General features: G+C 44.7%; 1 protein-coding gene across 3 annotated transcripts in view; it reads left to right on the top strand.

Annotated features, from left to right (window-relative positions):
- The window catches only part of LOC121279949 (disintegrin and metalloproteinase domain-containing protein 12-like), a 375,022-nt gene that overhangs the window by 87,195 nt on the left and 264,789 nt on the right, over positions 1-23,038 (top strand). For all 3 annotated transcript variants that reach the window (XM_041191570.1, XM_041191551.1, XM_041191560.1), the window contains exons 7-8: positions 11,176-11,241; positions 14,883-14,954. In XM_041191570.1, coding sequence (XP_041047504.1) covers positions 11,176-11,241; positions 14,883-14,954 — 138 coding nt within the window. The remainder of the gene's footprint in view (positions 1-11,175; positions 11,242-14,882; positions 14,955-23,038) is intronic.

Raw genomic sequence — 23,038 nt, forward strand, 5'->3', positions numbered from 1 at the left:
ACCTCGCCCACAACCCCCCACAGCCTCAGGGAAGGGGAAGCTCCCTCTCTGCCTTCACCAGTCAGACCGGAACCAATTTAACATGTCCTGGAACAAATTGTCCACCGGCAGCATGTTATTAAAATGCCATTATTCAGACCTCACCCTTGGGAAGAACGGAATCAGCTCCACCAACACCAAGCAGTGGTCTGATCGGTGGCATGGAAGCTGCTGGAATGCAGGAGATGTATGTCTGAGAAATGTAAAGGCAGTTGGTTCTGGACCTTCCTCCTCCAGACCTTGCAAAGGTGAAGACACTGGAGTTAGGGTGGAGATTTCGCCAGACATCCACCAAGTCGTGGAACCTGTGCAGGTCCCTCAACTTCCCCACTGACATCTGGCCGTGCCGGGTAGCAGACCAGTCCGTCACTTTGGGGTACAGTTGAAACCCCCTTGCCTCTAAGATGGACTCGCCAGTGTCAACGGAACCAAGATAATGGGCACCGGTTCAAGCAGGCGTGCTGCTGCGCTCTGACCTGGACAGCGTACACGTTCACTAGGTGAAGCGGTATATCCCATGTTGGATGGTGACCAGGGAGGCAACATACTTTCCTGGATTCACGTTTGCAGCGACAGAAATGCCTGCCTGCTCCCCGAACTGTTGACTCACGATTTCTCTTTTCATCTTCTTGGTGCTGACTGTTGACCCTCCCCGTCAGATTGTTATGAGGTGTACATGATGTGTGCCAGGCAGACCAAACCCTTGAGGGAAATGTGGCCATGCCATCATGACGGTTTTGCAATTTGTATTCACTACGAGATGGGTGCACTGAATTCAGAAGTAATAAATCCACCAAATCCTTTAGAGATTTAAAAAACATTAAATTAAAATATTTATTAACAAAATAAAAGATTTCAAGCACACACATAAGGTTACAATTACTGCTCTTTTTTTCATTCAGGGGATGTGGGCTTCGCTGGCTAGGCCAGCATTTATTGCCCATCCCTAGTTGCCCTTGAGAAGGTGGTGGTGAGCTGCCTTCTTGAACCGCTGCAGTCCATGTGGTGTAGGTACACCCTCAGTGCTGTTAGGAAGGGAGTTCCAGGATTTTGACTCAGCGACAGTAAAGGAACGACGATATATTTCCAAGTCAGGATGATGAGTGACTTGGAGGAGATCTTCCAGGTGGTGGTGTTCACATGTATCTGCTGTCCTTGTCCTTCTAGGTGGTAGTTGTCAACCTACTATTATAATAACTCCTAAAATTCTTTTCTCACCTGACTGCCAGCTACATTCCCTTCATGGCAACGGTCCAAAAATAGATTTAAAACAATTTTTTCTGATTTAAAACAAACTCAGCAAGTTAACACAATACCCTGAACAGTGGATTTCCAACTGGTTTTTCTCTAGCTTCAGTTTCGTTAGATAGCAGACTAACGCACAAATGCTGGAGGCTTCATTAAGGCTATTTCACACTCTCCTGTTAGATCTTACATGACCTTCCAACACATAACCTTTCATTCTTCTATATAAATGTTTCTAGATGTTTCTAATAGTGTAGTAATAGTGGGGGGATTTCAACTTCCCCAACATTAACTGGTTTAGTCATAATGTGATAGGTTTAGAGGGAGCGGAATTCTTAAAATGCATCCAAGAGAGCAGTTTAAGCCAGTACGTAGAAGGTCCTACAAGAGATTGGGCGGTCCTGGACTTAATTTTAAGGAATGAAGCTGGGCAAATGATAGAGGTATCAGTGGGGAAGCATTTTGCAGATAGTGATCATAACTCTGTTAGATTCAAGGTTGTTATGGAAAAGGACAAGAAAGGGCCAGAGGTCAGAGTTCTGAATTGGGGGAAGGCTGATTTTAATTCGATCAGATATGATTTGGCCAGAGTGGACTGGGAGCAGCTACTTTTAGGTAAATCTGTGTCAGAGCAGTGGGACTCATTCAAGAAGAAAATAGGGAGAGTGAAGGGCGAACATATTCCAGTAAAGATAAAGGGTGGGACCAACAAATCCAGGGAACCCTGGGTGTTGAGGGATACAGAGGATTGGCTAAAGAGAAAAAGGGAGGCTTATGGCAGGTACCGAGGGCTCAAAACAGTGGAAGCCCTAGAGGAGTATAGAATGTGTAGGGGGGAACTAAAAAAGGAAATTAGGAGAGCAAAAAGGGAGCATGAAAAAACATTGGCAGGTAAAATAAAGGAAAATCCAAAGTTATTTTACAAGAACATTAAGAGTAAGAGGATAATTAGGGAAAGAGTGGGGCCCATTAAGGACCATAGTGGTAATTTGTGTGTGGAGCTGGAAGTCTTAGGTAGGGTTCTAAATGAATACCTTGTGTTGATGTTCACAAGTGAGAGGGACGATGTGAGTATGGAAATCAGGCAGAAGGACTGTGATATAATTAAATAAATTAGAATAGAAAGGGAGGATTTTCTAAGTGGTCTGGCAGGCTTAAAAGTAGATAAATCTCCAGGCCCAGATGAAGTGTATCCCTGGCTGTTGCGTGAGGCAAGGAAGGAGATAGCAAGGGCGCTGGCACTAATCTTCAATACCTCTTTGGCCACAGGAGAGGTGCCAGAGGACTGGAGGACAGCCAATGTGGTACTGTTATTCAAGAAGAGAGGAAGGGATAAACCAGGGAACTACAGTTCAGTCAGTCTAACCTCAGTGGTGGGGAAACAATTGGAAGCAATGCTGAGGGACAGAATGAATCTACACTTGGAAAGGTAGAGATTAATCAAGGACAGTCAGCATGGTTTTGTTAAGGGGAGGTCATGTCTGACCAATTTGATTGAATTTTTCGAAGAAGTGACCAGGTGTGTAGATGAGGGTAATGCATTTGATGTAGTCTACTTGGACTTCAGCAAGGCTTTTGAGAAGGCCCCGCATGAGAGACTGATAACGAAGGTAAGAGCCCATGGGATCCAAGGCAATTTGGCAAATTGGAACCAGAATTCGATGAGTGGCAGGAAGCAGAGGGTGATGGTCGAGGGGTGTTTTTGTGACCGGATTCCTGTGTCCAGTAGGGTTCCACAGGGATCGGTGTTGGGTCTCTTGCTGTTTGTGGTATATATAAATGATTTAGACTTGAATGTAGGAGGGTTGATCAGCAAGTTCACAGATGACATGAAAATTGGTGGGGTGGTAAATAGTGAGGAGGATAGCCTTAGATTACAGGGGGATATAGATGGGCTGGTCAGATGGGCTGATTAGTGGCAAATGGAATTTAATCTGGATAAGTGTGAGGTGATGACACTCGCGCAGGACAAACAAGGCAAGGGAATACACAATGAATGGTAGGACCCTGGGAAGTACCGAGGATCAGAGGGATTGGTGTGCATGTCCACCGGTCCCTTAAGGTAGTGGAACAGGTAGATAAGGTGGTTAAGAAGGCATGTGGGACACTTGCCTTTATCAGCTGAGGCATAGAATGTAAGAGCAGGGAGGTTATGCTGGAACTGTATAACATGCTGGTTAGGCCACAGCTAGAGTATTGCGTGCAGTTCTGGAATCCACATTATAGGAAGGATGTGATTGAACTAGAGAAAGTGCAGAGGAGAATTACCAGGATGTTGCCTGGGCTGGAGAGTTTTAATTATGAGGAGAGATTGGATAGACTGGGGTTATTTTCCCTGGAGCAGAGGAGATTGAGAGGGGACATTATTGAGGTGTATAAAATTATGAGGGGCATAGTTAGGGTAGACAGGAAGGAACTTTTCCCCTTGGTGGAGGGATCAATAACCAGGGGGCATAGATTTAAGGTAAGGGGCAAGAAGTTTAGAGGGGATATGGGGAAGAATTTTTTCATCCAGAGGGTGGTGGGAATCTGGAACTCACTGCCTGAAAGTGTGGTGGAGGCAGAAACCCTCATAACATTTAAGAAGTATTTGGATGTGCACTTGTGATGCCATGGCATACACGGCTATGGGCCTGGTGCTGGAAAATAGGATTAGAATAGTTAGGTACTTGCTTAACCAGTGCAGATTTGATGGGCCAAAGGGCCTTTTTCTGTTCTGTAGACCTCTATGACTCCATGACTCTATGACCTTTTATTATGTAAATTCTATTGACCCATACATCTTTGAAACTGTATCTTACTCATAATTTTAAAACTTTCATGTTGTCACTATATAGTGCCAGTAACCTATGGGAAAAATAAACACATTCCTTAGCCTTGCTTATCTGGCTAGTTGTAAACAGACTAGGATCCCTCTGAAATTCAAATATCCCTTCATTTATCTAAAAATGCAAATTACCATTACAACTTACATGCTAAGCCAGCATCCAAGTTTACTCATTAGCATGTCAAGCACACCTAACTTCTTTTAATGACTTAAAGCTTGCAGTCTACTTGACACAAATGTAATTTAATCACACACAGACCCAACTATACTTACTCCCATAAACTGACTTTACAATAAACCACAATAATATAATGAAAAAAATGTTAGTTTCATGACAAGATGGCTCTGCTGCCATTCAGTTGCATGCTTAATCCTGGCACCAGGAAGACAACACAACATCCTGGATTCATGTCTGCGGCCGTCTATCTATTCCCCTAACTATCAAATCACCTATCACTATCGCTCTTCCATTCTTCCTCGTACTGCCCTGTACAGCTGATCCACCTGCGGTGCAATGACCTTGGCTCTGGCTGCACTCCCCAGATGAACCGTCATTCTTATCAGTATTTGGAGCTGGATGCTGGTTGGGGAATGAGATGCACTCGGGGGATTCCTGCACAATCTGTTTGTTTCTTCTCGACTGCCTAATGGTCACCCATTCCCTCTCTCTCGCTGCATGCTCTTTAGGCTTTGGGCTGACCACATGTATAGGTCTGGCTCTCAGGAACTTTGGCTTCCCACGCTCAGATTCATATTGGCTTTTAAACATTTAATTGCCAAACCTGGCCAAAACAAGGTGGCTTGGTTATTTTGTCTTGACTCTACCCGCATCTTGACCTTGAGATCCTGCTATTTTGTTCATCTTTTAGTTCACATGCAGCTATTTTGTTTTCACACTCCACTAGGTTTTTGCTGAGTGTTACGTTTTGATCATTTGGTTCTTTTTGTGCCTTTCAATAACACGCTCGGTCACTGAAAGTCCAAACCACAGTGTCCCATTATGTCACTTCTCAACCGCTTCTCCTCTTTTACTCAAAGCATTGCAAGCAGGGTTTAAAATATAGTTCAGTATAAGCATTATTATATCACAGCTAATTAAAACTCTAATTTACAGTGAGTCACTCACCACACTTAAGTTAGTTTTGTTAATTAGCAAGAAAACCTGATGTAGAGATTTTCCAGAGTTCATACCCTGTTCCTCATAATCCTTGCCTCCCCCATAGGTGAAGAATCTGTCTAATTCAGCCTTGAATATATTTAATGGCACAGCCTACACAGCTCTCTGGGGTAAAGAACGCCAAAGATTCACAATCCTCTGAGGAGAAATTCCTCCCTCACCTCCATATTAAATGGAAGACCCCTTATTTTGAAACTGTGCCTCCGAGTTCTCGATTCCCCATGAGAGGGAACATCAGCACCTATCCTATCAAGCCCCCTTGAAAAGGTATGTATTTAAATAAGACCACCTCTCATTCTTCTAAACTCCAATGAGGACAGGCCAAAACTACACTACCTTTCCTCACAGGACAACACCTCCATCCCAGAAAACAACCTGATGAACCTTCTCTGAAGTACCTGCAATGTAGGGCAGGAGCCCAAAATTGCAAGCAATACTCTATGCGTGTTCTCACCAAAGGCCCGTTGCAGTTGTAGCAACATTTGGCTACTTATATACCCCATCCCCCTCACAATGCAGGCCAACGTTCCATTTGTACCTGCCTGCTAACTCTTTCTGTTTCATGGATGAGGACACCCAAATCCTTCTATCCTGCGTATGGCGAAGGCATCTGCAATTTCCTTATTTATTTCCTTTAAAACCCTGGGATGGAAACCATCTGTTCTTGAGGATTTGTCACTGTTTAGTGCCATTATTTCTTTCTGTTGTGCTGCTGTAGATCCGTGTTCCTTGGGAATGTCTAGAATGGTTCCTTTACTGTAATTATTGACGCAAAATAATTATTAGCACATGCACCATTTCCTTATTTTCATTGATAATATTGCCAGTATCAATTTTCCAAGGCACCTACATTTTTCCTGACCACTCTGTTTCCCAATGAAATTGTAAAAAAATCTTTGTCGATTTTCATAAACTTTACAAATTTCTTATCATACTCCATTTTTGTAGTTCATGCTATTTTGTCACCCATTGCTGGTTTTTGTATCTCTTCAATTTGATTGTGTTTTCCTTTGGTTTATGTTTTAGTTGTCCATGGCAAATAGAGCTCTTGGCCATTAGTATAAGCTGATTCTATATCATGTTAAATTCTTTTTTCAACATTTCTCACTGCTCTTCTGTCTTTCTCCCCGTTGACAGATTTGTCCATTTTAATGTGGACAATCCCTGTCTCGATGCATTGAAGTCAGCGTCAACTAATTCTAGACTAAGTGCGGTGGTGGGCAGGAAAAGCAGTGTTTTCCCTGCCGATCTCAGTGGCGGGTTGTCGTGCCCGATTGCATGCTTCCTGCCTTGTTAAATATGCATCAACAGGAAACATGTTGTATTGCGGGCAGGTGGCCTCTGATTCGTCTGCCCTGCCATGACATCAAGGGATCATTGCCCTTGGCACCATAGTTAAACCGTACCTGCGCACAGCTTTCTCAATCTCTGCAACCAAGGAAGAGTTAAAGAGGAGGCATTTTCACGACTGGCAGGCAGCTGTGTGAACATGGCCATCGTCAGGTGATCTGCGTCCATTGAAAGTTCAGGCTAACTGCAAGCCCGCATCCTATCTGTGAATGCTAGACTTCAATGTAATGGGGGTGAAGGTGACACAGAGGGCTAAGTGATCTCAAAATGCATTAACACCTGCAGAATGTCTTCAGCTGCCTTGGCCCAAATGTCACCTATCAGTATTACCATCAAAGTTACACATTATGAGTTGTTCTGTTGCTGGAGATGGATCTCTTTGAGGAGCTTTGTCAGACTGAAGGCTTATTGTCACGAGTCCACTGAGGAATGTAATTCAGCTCCTGCCTCTTGTAGGCTGCCATAGCGACTGGGCTGCTTTAGAGACACTTGTAGAGCAGCACCTTCTGATGTCTAATGCTACTCCAACACTCCAACATTTATTGGCCAACCCTAATTGCCCTTGAGAAGATGGTGGTGAGCTGCCTTCTTGAGCCACTGCAGTCTTGTTTGTGTAGGTACACCCACAGTGCTGTTAGGCAGGGAGTTCCAGGATTTTGACCCAGCGACAATGAAGGAACGGTGATATATTTCCAAGTCAGGCTGACGAGTGGCTTGGAGGGGAACTTCCAGGATGTGATGTTCCCATGTGTCGTCTGCTTTTGTCCTTCTTGCAGTGGTCGTGGCTTTGGAAGATGCTGTCTAAAGAGGGTTGGTAAATTCCTGCAGTGCATCTTGTAGATGGTACACACTGCTGCTACTGTGCGTCAGTGATAGAGGGAGTGAATATTTGTGGATGGGATGCCAATCAAGCAGGCTGCTCTGTCCTGGATGGTGTTAAGCATCTTGAGTGTTGTTGGAGCTGCATCCATCCAGGCAAGTGGAGAGTTTTTCATCACACTCCTGACTTGTGCCTTGTAGATGGTGGACAGGCACAATCAGGAGGTGAGTTACTCGCCACAGGATTCCCAGCCTCTGACCTGTTCTGATAGCCACAGTATTTATATGGTTAGTCCAGTTCAGTTTCTGGTCAATGGTAACCCCCAGGATGTTGATAGTGGGGGATTCAGTGATGGTAATGCCATTGAACACCAAGGGGTGATGGTTAAATTCTCTGTTGGGGATGATTGTTGCCTGGCATCTGTGTGGCATGAATTTTACTTGCCACTTGTCAGCCCAAGCCTAGATATTGTCCAGGTCTTGCTGCATATTGGACATGGACTGCTTCAGCCATTATATCACCGTTCCTTCATCATTGCTGGGTCAAGATCCTGAACACCCTCCCTCACAGCACTGTGGGTGTACCTACACCACATGGACTGCATCAGCTCAAAAAGGTAGCTCACTAGAACTTTCTCAAGTCAATTAGGGTTTGTCAGTAAGTGCTGGCCTAGGTAGTGATGCCCACATTCCATGAATGAATAAAAAAAAAGATGCTGACTATGACTGTGCCAACTGCGGCCCAGTTTTTTTTAACCAGAAATCCCCAAACCAGCGGATGTAAATTTATGACCATGTCTGACACTGACACTGGACTGACTAGCTCTCCCCCTTCCCTGGACAGCCTTTGGAAGCTTGGCAATGTAAACTGAAGTACTTCTTCATTCTGCGATCCTCCTATTCTGGCCCTGACTCACTTGTGTCCTTCTATAACAAACTCTCTCCTCATTCTGGCCCCAAGTCACTTATGACTATTTGTAAGATATTCTTCCCCCACCCTGGCCCTTGCTCTATCTTGTCTACCCTTCCCCTGTCATGCCCATGCATTCCAACCCCTTCCCTTGCAGCTGGCTTATTTCCTCCGATCCCTGATCAAGCACTTGCCCTCCAGCCCCTTTCCTTGCCTCTGTCTTGTGTTTCCACCACCCCCCCAGTTCCCCCCCCCCCCCCCCCCCAACAACCCCACACACACACACACACACAAAGTAATCTTTGGGAAAAATAAACACACTGTTTCTAAACTTCACCTGGCTAGGTGACACATTTCACCCCTCCTTTGAAAACTGTCTAGTCTGGTTTACTTCCCTTGACACCTATGTTTCTAAACTTCCCATGTTTATCAAATTAACACTTCAAACCTACCCTGTCTTCTTGAGATCAAAGCACCCAGACTAGCTGTCTCTAATTCAGTTAAATCTCTCACATACACACAGACACATATAGACACATAGACACATCCCATTATTACTCTATTTTACAATAAATTCCAATAACCTTTTGAGAATTACTATACCTTCTTGACAGCTGGATTGGAAAACCACACCTAAAGATTTCCTACTTTAAGTTTATTCCAGACTCTGAGTGGTTTTTGTCCACAACATATGACACAAATAACATACCAGAAATGTTGGGGAACACATGGTTTTAATGAGAGTGAGGAACTGAAAGAAATCAGTATTAGTAGGGAAATGGTGTTGGGGAAATTGGTGGGATTGAAGGCCAATAAATCCCCAGAGCCTGATAATCTGCATCCCAGAGTATTTAAGGAAGTGGCCCTAGAAATAGTGGATGCAGTGGTGGTCATCTTCTGAGATTCTATAGACTCTGGAACTGTTCCTACAGATTGGAGGGTAGCTAATGTAACCCCACTATTTAAAAAGGGAGGCAGAGAGAAAATAGGGAATTATAGACCAGTCAGCCTGACGTCGGTAGTGGGGAAAATTCTAGAGTCCATTATAAAAGATTTAATAGCTGAGCACTTGGAAAACAGTGGCAGAATCGGACAGAGTCAGCATGGATTTATGAAAGGCAAATCATGCTTGACAAATCTACTGGAGTTTTTTGAGTATGTAACTAGTAGAGTTGGTGAGGGGGGGCCAGTGGATGTGGTTTATTTGGACTTTCAGAAGGCTTTCGACAAGTAAAATTAAAGCGCGTGGGATTGGGGGTACTATATTGAGATGGTTAGAAAACTGGTTGGCAGACAGGAAACAAAGAGTGGGAATAAACAGGACTTTTTCCGAGTGGCAGGCAGTGACTAGTGGGGCACCGCAGTGATTGGTGCTGGGACCCCAGTTATTCACCATATATATTAATGATTTAGATGAGGGAATTAAATGTAATATCTCCAAATTTGCAGATGACACAAAGCTGGGTGGGAGGGTGAGCTGTGAGGAGGATGCAGAGATGCTTCAGTGTGATTTGGACAAGCTGAGTGAATGGGCAAATGCATGGCAGATGCAGTATAATGTGGATAAATGTGAGGTTATCCATTTTAGTAGCAAAAACAGGAAGGCAGATTATTATCTGAATGGCTATAAATTGAGAGAGGGGAATGTGCAATGAGACTTGGGTGTCCTTGTACACCAGTTGCTGAAGGTAAGCATGCAGGTGCAGCAGGCGGTAAAGAAGGCAGATGGTATGTTGGCCTTCATAGCCAGAGGATTCGAGTACAGGAGCAGGGATGTCTTGCTGCAATTGTACAGGGCCTTGGTGAGACCACACCTGGAATATTGTGTGCAGTTTTGGTCTCCTTATCTGAGGAAGGATGTACTTGCTATAGAGGGAGTGCAGCGAAGGTTTACCCGACTGATTCCTGGGATGGCGGGACTGACATATGAGGAGAGATTGAGTCGATTAGGATTATATTCGCTGGAGTTCAGAAGAATGGGGGGGGGGGGTTCTCATAGAAACCTATAAAATTCTAACAGGACTAGACAGGGTAGATGCAGGAAGGATGTTCCCGATGGTGGGGGAGTCCAGAACCAAGGGTCACAGTCTGAGGATATGGGGTAGACCATTTAGGACTGAGATGAGGAGAAATTTCTTCACCCAGAGAGTGGTGAACCTGTGGAATTTGTTACCACTGAAAGTAGTTGAGACCAAAACATTGTATGTTTTCAAGAAGGAGTTACATGTAGCTCTTGGGGTGAAAGTGGAGCAGGTTATTGAGTTGGATGATCAGCCATGATCATAATGAATGGCGGAGCAGGCTTAAAGGGCTGAATGGCCTACTCCTGTTCCTAGTTTCTATGTTTCTATTAGGATACAACTGCCTTACTCTGTACCTGAACAACCTACTGACATCAAGGGACGGGAGAAGGAAAGATCAGAGTGAAACGATGGAGAAACTGAGCAATTGCTAATGTAAGCAGGTGAGCGGAGGGGAGGGGAGGGGAGAATATCAGCAGGGAACAAGGAGAGAGAGGAGAGTGGCTGAGGCTGGGGAGGGAGGAAGAGAAGGGAGAGGAAAGGGCGTGGGAAAAGGAGAGAGTGAGCAGAAGAAATAGCTGGTGAATACAAAGCCCTTTGTTATGTGTTGAGTGGAGATGTTTATGGAGATGACTGGAGATGAAATAGTACCGCAGGATATGGTAGAACAGCTGTGTATATGATAAATGGGCGGATCCATGTGACTTGGCTTGAGATTGGCTCCCTCCCAGCCAGGGCCACCTGTATAATTTCACCTCAAACTGATGGAGATTTTCTCTTTTTCCAGGTGAAAAGGGATGTGATGTCAGAGATGAAGTATGTCGAGATGGTGGTTGTGACAGATAATAAAATGGTGAGTGGCCTCCCTGAACATGAGTCGCTGAGAACTAGCATCAGCATCCACAGTACAGAGCAAGGAGCAAGACTGAAAGAGGAGCTGCAGATTAGATGATTTCAGCCTTGGGTTTTCAAAACTGCAGAGTGTAGAAGGGAAGATTGTGGGAGATGGGAAATTCCATTAATTCTATTAAATGGCTTCGGTCAAAATTGTCCCAGATTTGCACTAAGTGTGGTAGCGGGTGGGTAACATGATGTTTTACCCATTGGCCGTGATGATGGTGGGTTTTCACGCTGTATCATCCCAAACCCACCACGTTATTTATGCATTCCCGAGAAACACACCGTTTTGACAGGCAGGCTCTCATTCTCCAACCCACCATCACCTCGCCACTTCATCACACTGGGTGCCATATTAGGGTTAGGGTTAGGAAAGTTAAGAGCAGTTAGTTGCTTGGCCTGGGCACGGGTGTTAATCACTGTTCAGTATTGTCAATAAACTCCCAAGAATGTCTCCCTGCCTATGGCTTCTTGTTCTGATGAGCAGTGTTTGTGTCACTCAGACGTGAAACCTTTCTGCACAAGATAAAGGCAGGTGTCTCAGTCCAGGGCCTCTTCCCTGTGCTTTTTGCAGCCTTCAGACCAAATGACGGTCCGGCATTACACTCCCTTGGCATATTGTTGATGCCTATACCTCAACGGTGCTTGTCATTGCTGCCAGAATGTTGTGGGCAGGTGTCACAGAGTTCTGTCATTCTCTCTGTGTGCTCTCAGCACCTTTAAGGTGGGGCTGGCCCCTATCTCTTCAGCATCTGTGACCAGTGACGCTGTGCTCCTGAAGTATTGGAACAGCTTGGCTAGGGGCACAGCAAGTTCTGGAGCACAAGTCTTCAGTACTATTGCCGGAATATTGTCAGTGCCCATAGCCTTTGCAGTATCCAGTGCCTTCAGCCATTTCTTGAAATCACGTGGAGTGAATTGAATTGGCTGAAGACTGGCATCTGTGATGCTGGGGATCTCCGGAGGAGGCCAAGATGGATCATCCACTCGACACTTCTGGCTGAACATTGTAGCAAATGCTTCAGCCTTATCTTTTGCACTGATGTGCTGGGCTCCTCCATCATTGAGGCTGGAGATTTTTGTGGAGCCTTCTCCTCCAGTGAGTTGTTTAATTGATCACCACCATTCACGACTGGATGTGGCAGGACTGCAGAGCTTAGATCTGACCCTTTGGTTATGGGATCGCTTAGCCATGTCTATCACTTTCTGCTTATTCCATGTGACATGCAAGAAGTACTGTGTTGTAGCTTCACCAGGTTGGCACCTCATTTTCAGATATGCCTGGTCCTGCTCCTGGCATGCCCTCCTGCACTGTTCATTGAACCGTGGTTGATCCCCCTACTCTCATGGTAGAGTGGGGATATGCTGGGCCATGAGGTTACAGATTGTGTTCAAGTACAATTCTGCTGCTGCTGATGGCTCACAGCACCTCATGGATGCCCGGTCTTGGGTTGCTAGATCTGTTTGAAATCTATCCCGTTTAGCACGGTGGGAGTGCCACACAACACGATGGAGGGTATCCTCAATGTGAAGGCGGGGCTTTATCTCCACAAGGACTGTGCGGTGGTCACTCCTACTGATACTGTCATGAACAGCTGCAGGCAGGTTGGTGTGGATGAGGTCAAGTATGTCTTTCCCTCGTGGCATTTGTCCTAAAACAACTTGGCGTCATGAACAGAATCCGCTGAGAGCTCTGATTAAAGGAATGTCCCCCCCCAGACGGCAGATACCAGGGTAATTATTGTTTATTTTTGACCACCCATGTTTAGTTAGGTCTGACTGACTGTTGGGACCTCCTCAGAACCTCAGGGATTACGAACATTTGAACGTAGCCAGAGTGGTTGACAGTAAGGGATAAAAAAGGTAAATCAAAGTGAGACATCGTTGTGTGGAGTACCGCTGGCAGCCGATAGAGGCTGGGGGATGGAGACTTACCAGATGCCCCTCTGATGTGAAAAGCCTCGCAACGAATGAATTAGACATCCTGACCCAGGGACAGCCAGGTGGGAATACATAACGGGTGTTCCCGAAGGTGAAGGGCTTTAACTTTCCAAGTAAGCGATAAGGCCAAGGCTGCAGTATTGTGGCCAATTCCAGTCAACACACTTTAGAAAGTGTTATGACACAGCCGATGGTAAATGCTGAGTTGTTCAAATCCCAGAAGGAAACTTGAAACAACTGCCACAACTTGTTTTGCAATTTGTATACATTTCGAGATGCGTGCTTTGAATTCAGTGGTAATAAGACCACCAAGTCTAATAGGTTTTTACAATACTAGATTAAACATTTATTAATAAGAGAAACAATTTTAAGCACGTACATATGTCTACAAATTAGTACTATAATAACTTCTAAATCCCCTAATTAATCTGATTCCCAGTTACACTTTCACTAAGGCAACAGTAAGACACCTAGATTTTAAAAGATCCAGGCAAGGTGACACACAATACCCTGAACTAGTCGAATTAGAAGTGAGTTTTCTTAACTTCATTTCTTTGAAGACAGCAGCTTGAGGCATAGATGCTGATGGCATTTACACTTGTTAGATCTTAAAATTCTTACCCTTACGCACAGCCTTTGCTCCTTTATACATATTTCCTCCTTGATTGCAAATTCCCATTGTTTCACCATCTCTTTGGACTTTACCTTTCTGATAATAAAGCTCTCTCATAGTGCTAAGTTTTACCAGTAATCTTTGAGAAAAAAAACCAAACTGTTTCTGAATTCCACCTGGCTAGGTGTTATATTTCGCTCCCTCTTTTGAAAACAATCTAGTCTGGTTTAATTAAAAATGTAAATGTCCTTTTACACCTTAAACTCTAAACATCCCACATGTTTACCATGTTTATATCAAAGCCTTCAGACTAGCTGCCTTTAATCCAATTAAGTCTCACACACACACATATATGCACACACAGCAACATATAGACACAGATGCCACTATTTTACAATAAATTCCAATAATGTTATTATATCTTCTTGATAAAAATACATCAAAGCCTTAGAGAGGACGCAGAATAGATTTCCTAGAGTGGTATCAGGGGTGAGGGACTTCAGTGATGTGAAAGGAATGGAGAAGCTGGGACTGTTCATCTTCAAGCAGAAAAGGTTACAGGGAGATTTGATGGAGGTTTTCAAATCATGAATGGTTTTGAGCAAGTAAATAAGGAGAAAGTATTCCCACTGGAAGAAGGTAACTAGAGGGCACAGATTGAAGACAAAGAGCCAGAGGCAAGATCAGGAATCATCCTGCTCCACAGTAAGTTGCTAAGATCTGGAATGCGCTGCCTGAAAGGTTGGTGGAAGCAGATTTCATCAACAACTTTCAAAAGGGAATTGGATATCAAAAGGAAAAATTTGCAAGACTATTGGGACAGTGCAGACAGGAGTGGAATTAATTGAATATCTCTACCAAAGAATCGACTCAGGCACAATGGGCCAAATGATCTCCTGTCATTCTATCATTTATGAAAATGGCTCATGGGTGGGATTGAGGGAAGTGGGTGGGATCGTGGGGATTGTGGTTGTGCTCATGGGGAATGTGGGTAGTGCTGTTTTGCTCACTAAGTTATCACCAATCATTTGGTTTCCTTGCAGTATCAGAATCTGGGGAATAATAGAGATGTTGTGGTAAATCGAGTGCTTAACATTGGAAATGCAGTGGACCTGGTAAGTATGGAGACTGTGCTCACACTGATTGCATCTAACCCTATCTCGTCCAAATCTTTGTCAATTACTGTACCTGTTCATGGCCAGTCAGAATGTAGGTGACATTAAATGCAGTATTGTGGTCAGCCACAATGCTTGAAATCATTGCCCTCAGATTTGTCCACTCATTGACAGCTCTGCAGAAAATTGCAAGACACTCAAAGTTAGAAGTTCAACTGTAATTTATATGAGAATGATGCACCTAAATTCTGAATCTGGATAAACGTCTCATTGTAGGAAAATTCAGGAATTCTCATGTTATGCTCCGCCTCTCACCCAGAACCATTACACTTTTCAAAAGCCTGTGAACTCTAGCTGCTCAATGGGAATCAGGGTAGAAACTTTATACTGGTTGGAGTCACACCCAGCACAAAGTAAGATGGCTGTGGTTGTTGGAGACCAACCATCTCAGATCTAGGACATCACTGCAGGAGTTCCTCATGATCGGGTCCTAGGCTAAGTCATCTTCATCTGCTTCATCAATGGCCTTCACTCAAACATAACGACAGAAGTGGGGATATTCGCTGAAGATTGCTTAATGTTCAGTATCATTTGTGACTCTCCAGACGCTGAAGCAGTCCATGTGGATAACATTCAGGCTTGGGCTTATAAGTGGCAAGTATTTGTAACATTTGTGCCACACAAATACCAGGTAAAGACCATCTCCAACAAGATGGAATCTAACCATCCTCCCTTAACACTCAATGGCATCACCATCACTGAATCTTCCACCATCAACATCCAGGTGATTATCATTGACCAGAAACTGAACTTGACCGGTCATATAAATACTGTGGCTGCAAGGACAGATCAGAGACTGAGGTATTCTGAGGTCTGAGGTTAATAACTCACCTCCTGACTCCCCAAGGCCTGTCCGCCATGTACAAGGCACAAGTCAGGAGTGTGATGGAATATTACTTTCTGGCCTGAATGAGTATGGCTCCAATAACTCAAGGAGCTTGAGTCTGGAATAAAGTAGCCTGCTTGATTGTCATACCATCCACCACCTTAAACATTCACTCCCTGCACCATTGACACATGGTGGTAGTACTGTGTGCCATCTACAAGATGCATTCAAGCATCTTTTAACAGTGATTTCTAAATCTGCAACTTCTACCACCTAGAAGGACAAGATCAACAGACACTTCAGAACACTACCACCTGCAAATTCTCCTCCAAGCCACACAACATCCTGACTTGCAACAATAATCATGGTTCATTCACTGTTGCCAGAGCAAAATGCTGGAACTCCCTTCCTACATTGTGGATGTTCCTGCATCAGTTGGACTGCAAACTCTTCCTGGTCTGCCTCACACTCTGGCTGGTTTTACATTGATCCTGACGTAAGAACGTAAGACCTAGGAGCAGGAGAAGGCCATTCAGCCATACAAGCCTGCTTCACCGCTTGTTAAGATCATGGTTGATCTGATTGTGGTCTTAACTCCACTTTCCTCTCTGCCTCACAAAACCATTGATTCCCTTGTCTATTAAAAGTCTATTTAACTCAGTGCTTTCTAGGGAATTCCACAGATTAACCATCCTCATAGAAAAAAAATTCTCCTCACCTCCATCTTATAAGGAAGACTTCTTATTCTTAAATGGTGTCTCCTAGTTTTAGCCTCTCCCACAAGAAGAAACAGCCTCTCAGTATCCACCTTGTCAAGCCCCCTCAGACAGGATCTTAGATGTTTCAATAAGGTCACCCCTCATTCTTCGAAACTCCAATGGGTGTAGGCCAAACCTGTCTTACCTTTCTTCATAAGCCCTTCATTTCGGGAATGAGTTGAGTGAACCTTCTCTGAACAGCTTCTAATGCAATATGTCCTTTCTTAAATAAGGGGACCAGAATTGCACACAGTATTCCAGATGTGGTCTCACCAAGGCCCTCTACAGCTGTTGTAAAACTTCCCCACTTTTATATTCCATTCCTCTTGCAACAGTCACCAATATCCCATTTGCCTTCCTAATCTCTGGCTATACCTGCGTACTAATGCCTTGTGATTCATGTACAAGGACACGCAAATTCCTCTGTACACTGACTTCTCAACCTATCCCTATTTAAATCACATACTGCTTTCCTATACTTACTGTCAAAGGAGACACCCTCACATTTTTCCACATTATACTCTGTCTGGCAAGTTTTGCCCATTCACCTAACCCATCTATATTCCTCTTTAGACTCAATGCTGCTGCTTGACAACTTACTTTCCTACTAACCTCGGTGTCATTGGCAAATGTAGCAACCATATATTCGGTCCTTTCAATTGGTAGATAGCTAACTCTGCTGACTGTGTGACAGTTAACTGTCAATCACCTGAAGCCTGATTAGGGCCTGAATAGGTGTTAATTACTTAACTAGTGTGAGTCACCTCAGCTCTATTTAAGAAAGAGACTATTTAGAATTACACTACAGTGAGCTTGTACACGAGCAGGGCAGAGAGCTCATCCTGAGTGAGACACAGCCAGAGTGAGTGTGGGTGTTGGCAATTTGGTGCACAGTGGGAATTCGGTGCAGAGGGGAAGAGGTGCTATTTGCATTTTTTCTTTGCTATCCAATTTCTTAAATCTTCAGAGAGTGGTCTTGCCCTGCTGCAGCAGTAGAGGCTACAAGGGAAAGGAATGACTTGTAAGTAGTAGGTCAGGTTGGGTAAGTAGTTACTATTTTTATCACTTATAATTTAAGGTCTTTTTTTTGGTTTATAGTTTATATATTCTGTAGTAACGAGGATCAGGAAAGAAGGGCCCTAGAGAAATTGATTTAAAAGGTTTAATTTAAAGGAATAAGTCATGGCAGGAGAGCTCAAAGCTGTGGTGTGCTCCTCATGTTCCATGTGGGAAGCTGGGAACATTTCCAGTGTCCAGGACCAGCTTTTTTGCAGAAAGTGTATCCAGTTGCAGCTCCTGGAAGCTCGGGTTTCAGAGCTGAACAGCAGCTGGGGACACTGTGGAGCATCCGCGACTCTGAGAGCATCTTGGATAGCACATTTAGAGAGGTGGTCACACCGCAGCTGAAGGGACCTGAGGAAGGAAAGGAATGGGTGACCACCAGGCAGTCCAAGAGAAACAGGCAGGTAGTTCAGGAGTCCCCTGGGGTCCCGCTCGCAAATCAGTATTCCATTTTGGAGGCTGATGAGGGTGCTGGTTCCTCCAGCGAGTGCAGACAGAGCCAAGCTTCTGGCACCACAAGTAGCCTGTCTGTACAGGAGAGGAGGAAGGGAGGAAGAGCAATAGTAATAGGAGATTCTATAGTCAGGGAAACAGATAGGTGCTACATTGGCCATCAACGTGACTACACGGTGGTATGTTGCCTCCCTGGTGCCAGGGTCCGGGATGTCACTGAACGGCTGCAGGACAACCTGAAGGGGGAGGGTGATAAGGCAGAGGTCATGGTACATGTTGGTACCAATGACATAGGTAGAAAGAGGGAGGAGGTCTTGCATCAAGAATTCAGGGAGTTAGGCAGTAGACTAAAAAGCAAGACCTGTCGGGTTGTAATCTCTGGATTACTCCCAGTGCCACGTGCTAGTGAGCTCAGAAATAGGAGAATAGCGCAGATAAATACGTGGCTTAAGAGTTGGTGCAGGAGGGAGGGTTTTAGATTCCTGGATCACTGGGACCGTTTCTGGGGAATGTGGGACCTGTACAAGCGAGACGGTCTGCATCTGAACCACAGCGGGACTAACATCCTTGTGGGCGGGTTTGCTAATGCTGTTAGGAGGGGTTTAAACTAATTGGGCACGGGGAGGGGACACAGAATGTTAGCAGAATAGGGACACATCATAATACAGTAAAACAATCAAGTCAGAGGGAGTAGACCATAAGAGACCATAAGACATAGGAGCAGAAATTAGGCCAATCGGCCCATCGAGTCTGCTCCGCCATTCAATCATGGCTGATAAGTTTCTCAACCCCATTCTCCCACCTCCTCCCCGTAACCTTTGATCCCCTTGCCAATCAAGAACCTATTTATCTCGGTCTTAAATACACTGAATGACCTGGCCTCCACAGCCTTCTGTGGCAATGAATTCCATAGATTCACCACTCTCTGGCTAAAGAAGTTTCTCCTCATCTCTGTTCTAAAAGGTCTTCCCTTTACTCTGAGGCTGTACCCTCGGGTCCTAGTCTCTCCTACTAATGGAAACATCTTCCCCACGTCCACTCTATCCAGGTCTTTCAGTATTCTGTAAGTTTCAATCAGATCCCCCTCATCCTTCTAAACTCCATCGAGTATAGACCCAGAGTCCTCAAACGTTCCTCATATGTTAAGCCTTTCATTCCTGGGATCATTCTCGTGAACCTCCTCTGGACCCTCTCCAGGGCCAGCACATCCTTCCTGAGATACAGGGCCCAAAATTGCTCACAATATTCTAAATGTGGTCTGACCAGAGCCTTATAAAGCCTCAGCATCACATTCCTGCTTTTATATTCTAGTCCTCTTGAAATAAATGCCAACATTGCATTTGCCTTCCTAACTACCGACTCAACCTGCAAGTTAACCTTAAGAAAATCCTGGACTAGGACTCCCAAGTCCCTTTGCACTCCAGATTTCTGAATTCTCTCCCCATTTAGAAAATAGTCTATGCCTCTATTCTTCCTACCAAAGTGCATGACTTCACACTTCCCCATGTTGTATTCCAACTGCCACTTCTTTGCCCATTCTCCTAACCTGTCCAAATCCTTCTGCAGCCTTCCCGCCTCCTCAATATTACCTTTCCCTCCATCTATATTTGTATCATCTGCAAACTTAGCTAGGATGCCCTCAGTTCCTTCATCTACATCATTAATGTATAAAGTGAAAGGCTGTGGTCCCAGCACATCTAGTGCAGAACTGCACTAGTCACTGGCCGCCATCCTGAGAAGGACCCCCATATCCCCACTCTCTGCCTTGTGCCAGACAACCAATGTTCCATCTATGCTAGTACAGCTGCATTAAGTTTCAAGGGAGTAATGCTAGGCTGGATGGCCTCTACTTTAATGCCAAGAGTATTACAGGTAAAATGGATGAGTTAAGGGTGAGGATTGACACATGGAACTGTGATATAATAGCCATCACTGAGACAAGGTTGAGGGAGGGGCAGGATTGACAATTCAAAATTCCGGGATATAGAATCTTCAGACGAGACGGGAGGGGGTAAAAGAGGAGGAGGCATGGCATTATTAGTTAAGGAGTCACTTACTGCAGTAAGGAGAGATGATATCTTGGAGGAGGCATTGAATGAAGCTTTGTGGGTAGTGCATAGGAATAAAGGGGCAGCCACATTGTTAGGTGTTTATTATAGACCCCCAGATAGTCAGTGGGAAATTGAGGAGCAAATATGTGCACAATTTGCAGAGGTGTGTAAAAACAATAACAACAGGGTAATTATATTAGGTGATTTCAACTTTCCCAACATTAATTGGGATTGAGATAATGTTAACGGCTTGGATGGAGAGGATTTCTTGAAGGTCAATATGTAGAGGGTCCAACAAGGGATGGCACAGTGCTGGACCTAATTCTGGGGAATGAAGCCGGACAGGTGGCTGAGGTGGTGGTGGGGGAGCATTTTAGTGATAGTGACCACAACACGGTACATTTTAAGTTTGTTATGGAGAAAGAAATAGACAATTTGCAAAAAAATGTTTTGGATTGGGGGAGAGTGGATTTTAGTAAAATAAGGCAGGATCTGGCCAAGGTAGACTGGGAACAGTTACTTGTGGGGAAATCTACAGAGGAGCAGTGGGGGGAGTTCAAAATGGAAATGGGGAGGGTACAAGCTCAACATGTTCCCTCTAGGGTGATAGGAATGAGTAACAAGCCCTGAGAACCATGGATGACCAGAGATATTCATGTTACGATGAGAAGGAAAAGAGAGGCTTTTAGCAGGTACAAGGGAAGCAAATCAGCAGAGGCATTAGTGGAGTACTGATAGTGCAGGGTGGAGCTTAAGAAAGCAATTAGGAGAGCAAAGAGGGGATATGAGAAAGCTCTGGCTGGTAAAAGTAGGGAAAATCCCAAAATATTCTATAAGTATATCAATGGGAAGAGGATAACCAGGGAAAGAGTAGGGCCCATTAGGGACCAAGGGGACAATCTATGGGTGGAGCCAGAGGACATCGCTAGAGTGTTGAATAAATACTTCACATCCGTCTTCACCCAAGAGAATGAGGATGAAGGTATTGAAGTCGGGGAGAGAGACTGCGAGGTTCTTAAGCAAATTGATATAGGGATTGACAAGGTATTGGAGGTGTTGGCAGGTATAAAAGTGGACAAATCTCCAGGTCCGGATGATTTGTGTCCCAGACTGTTGAGGGAGGCAAGGGAGGAGATCGCAGGGGCTCTGGCCCAAATTTTTAATTCCTCTCTGGCCACAGGGGAGGTGCCAGAGGACTGGAGAACAGCTAATGTGGTTCCGCTATTTAAGAAGGGTTGTAGAGATAAGGCAGGGAACTACAGGCCAGTGAGTCTCACGTCAGTGGTAGGGAAACTATTGGAGATAATCCTGAAGGAGAGAATCTATCTCCACTTGGAGAGGCAAGGTTTGATCAGGGATAGTCAGCATGACTTTGTCAGAGGGAGGTCATGCCTAACAAATTTGATTGAATTGTTGAGGAGGTGACCAGGTGAGTAGATGAGGGTAGTGTAGCTGATGTAGTTTATATGGATTTCAGCAAAGCCTTTGACAAGGTCCCACATGGGAGACTTATAAAGAAGGCAAATGCACATTTGATACAGGGTAATTTGGATAAGGTGGATTCAATATTGGCTTAGTTGTAGGAGACAGAGGGTGATGACAGAAGGATGCTTTAGTGACTGGAAGCCATTGTCCAGTGGCGTAACACAGGGATCTTGTGCTCGGTCCCCTATTATTTGACATCTGTATAAATGACATAGATTTGTGGGGGGTAGGATTAGTAACTTTGCGGATGATACAAAGATTGGTTAACAGTGAGGTTGAGTGTCTTGGGCTACAGGAAGATATAGATGGGATGGTCAAATGGGCAGATAAGTGACAGATGGAATTCAACCCTGAAAGGTGTGAGGTGATACACTTTGGAAGGAGTAATTTGACAAGGAGGTATTCAATGAACGGCATGGCACTAGGAAGTTCTGTGTAACAAAGGGACCTTGGCGTGTGTGTCCATAAATCTCTGAAGGCAGAGGGGCATTTTAGTGGGGTGGTGAAAAAGGCATATGGGACACTTGCCTTTATCAATTGAGGCATAGATTACAAAAGTAGGAAAGTCATGTTGGAGTTGTATAGAACCTTGGTGAGGCCACAGCTGGAGTACTGTTTGCAGTTCTGGTCGCCACATTATAGGAAGGATGTGATTGCACTGGAGAGGGTGCAGAGGAGATTCACCTGGATGTTGCCTGGGATGAAACATTTAAGTTATGAAGAGAGGTTGGATAGACTTGGGTTGTTTATGTTGGAGCAGAGAAGACTGAGGGGTGACCTGATTGAGATGTACAAGATTATGAGGGGCATGAACAGGGTGGATAGGGAGCAGCTGTTCCCCTTAGTTGAAGGGTCAGTCACAAGGGCACATAAGTTGAAAGTGAAGGTCAGGAGGTTCAGGGGGGATGTGCACTGATCATTGCATAATGTTCAGCACCATTCGCGACTCCTTGGATACTGAAGCAGTCCATGATCAAATGCAGCAAGACCTGGACAATATCCAGGCTTGGGCTGACAAGTGGCAAGTAACATTTGTGCCTCACAAGTGCCAGGCAATGACCATCTCCAACAAGAACGAATTTAACCGTCAACCCTTGACATTCAATGGCATTACCATCACTGAACCTCCCACTATCAACATCCTGGGGTTTACCATTGATCAGAAACTGAACTGGAATAGCCATATAAATACTGTGGCTTTAAGAGCAGCTCAGAGGCTAGGAATCCTGACTCCCCAAAGCCTGTCCATCATCTACAAGGCACTAGTCAGGAGTGTGGTGGAAAACCATCCACTTGCCTGAATGAGCTCTGACAATACTCAAAAGCTTGACACATGCCAGGACAACGCAGCTCACTCCATCCACAAACATTCACTCCTTCCACTGCTGA

This window comes from Carcharodon carcharias, chromosome 1 (genome assembly GCF_017639515.1).
Source record: "Carcharodon carcharias isolate sCarCar2 chromosome 1, sCarCar2.pri, whole genome shotgun sequence".
Lineage (NCBI taxonomy): Eukaryota > Metazoa > Chordata > Chondrichthyes > Lamniformes > Lamnidae > Carcharodon > Carcharodon carcharias.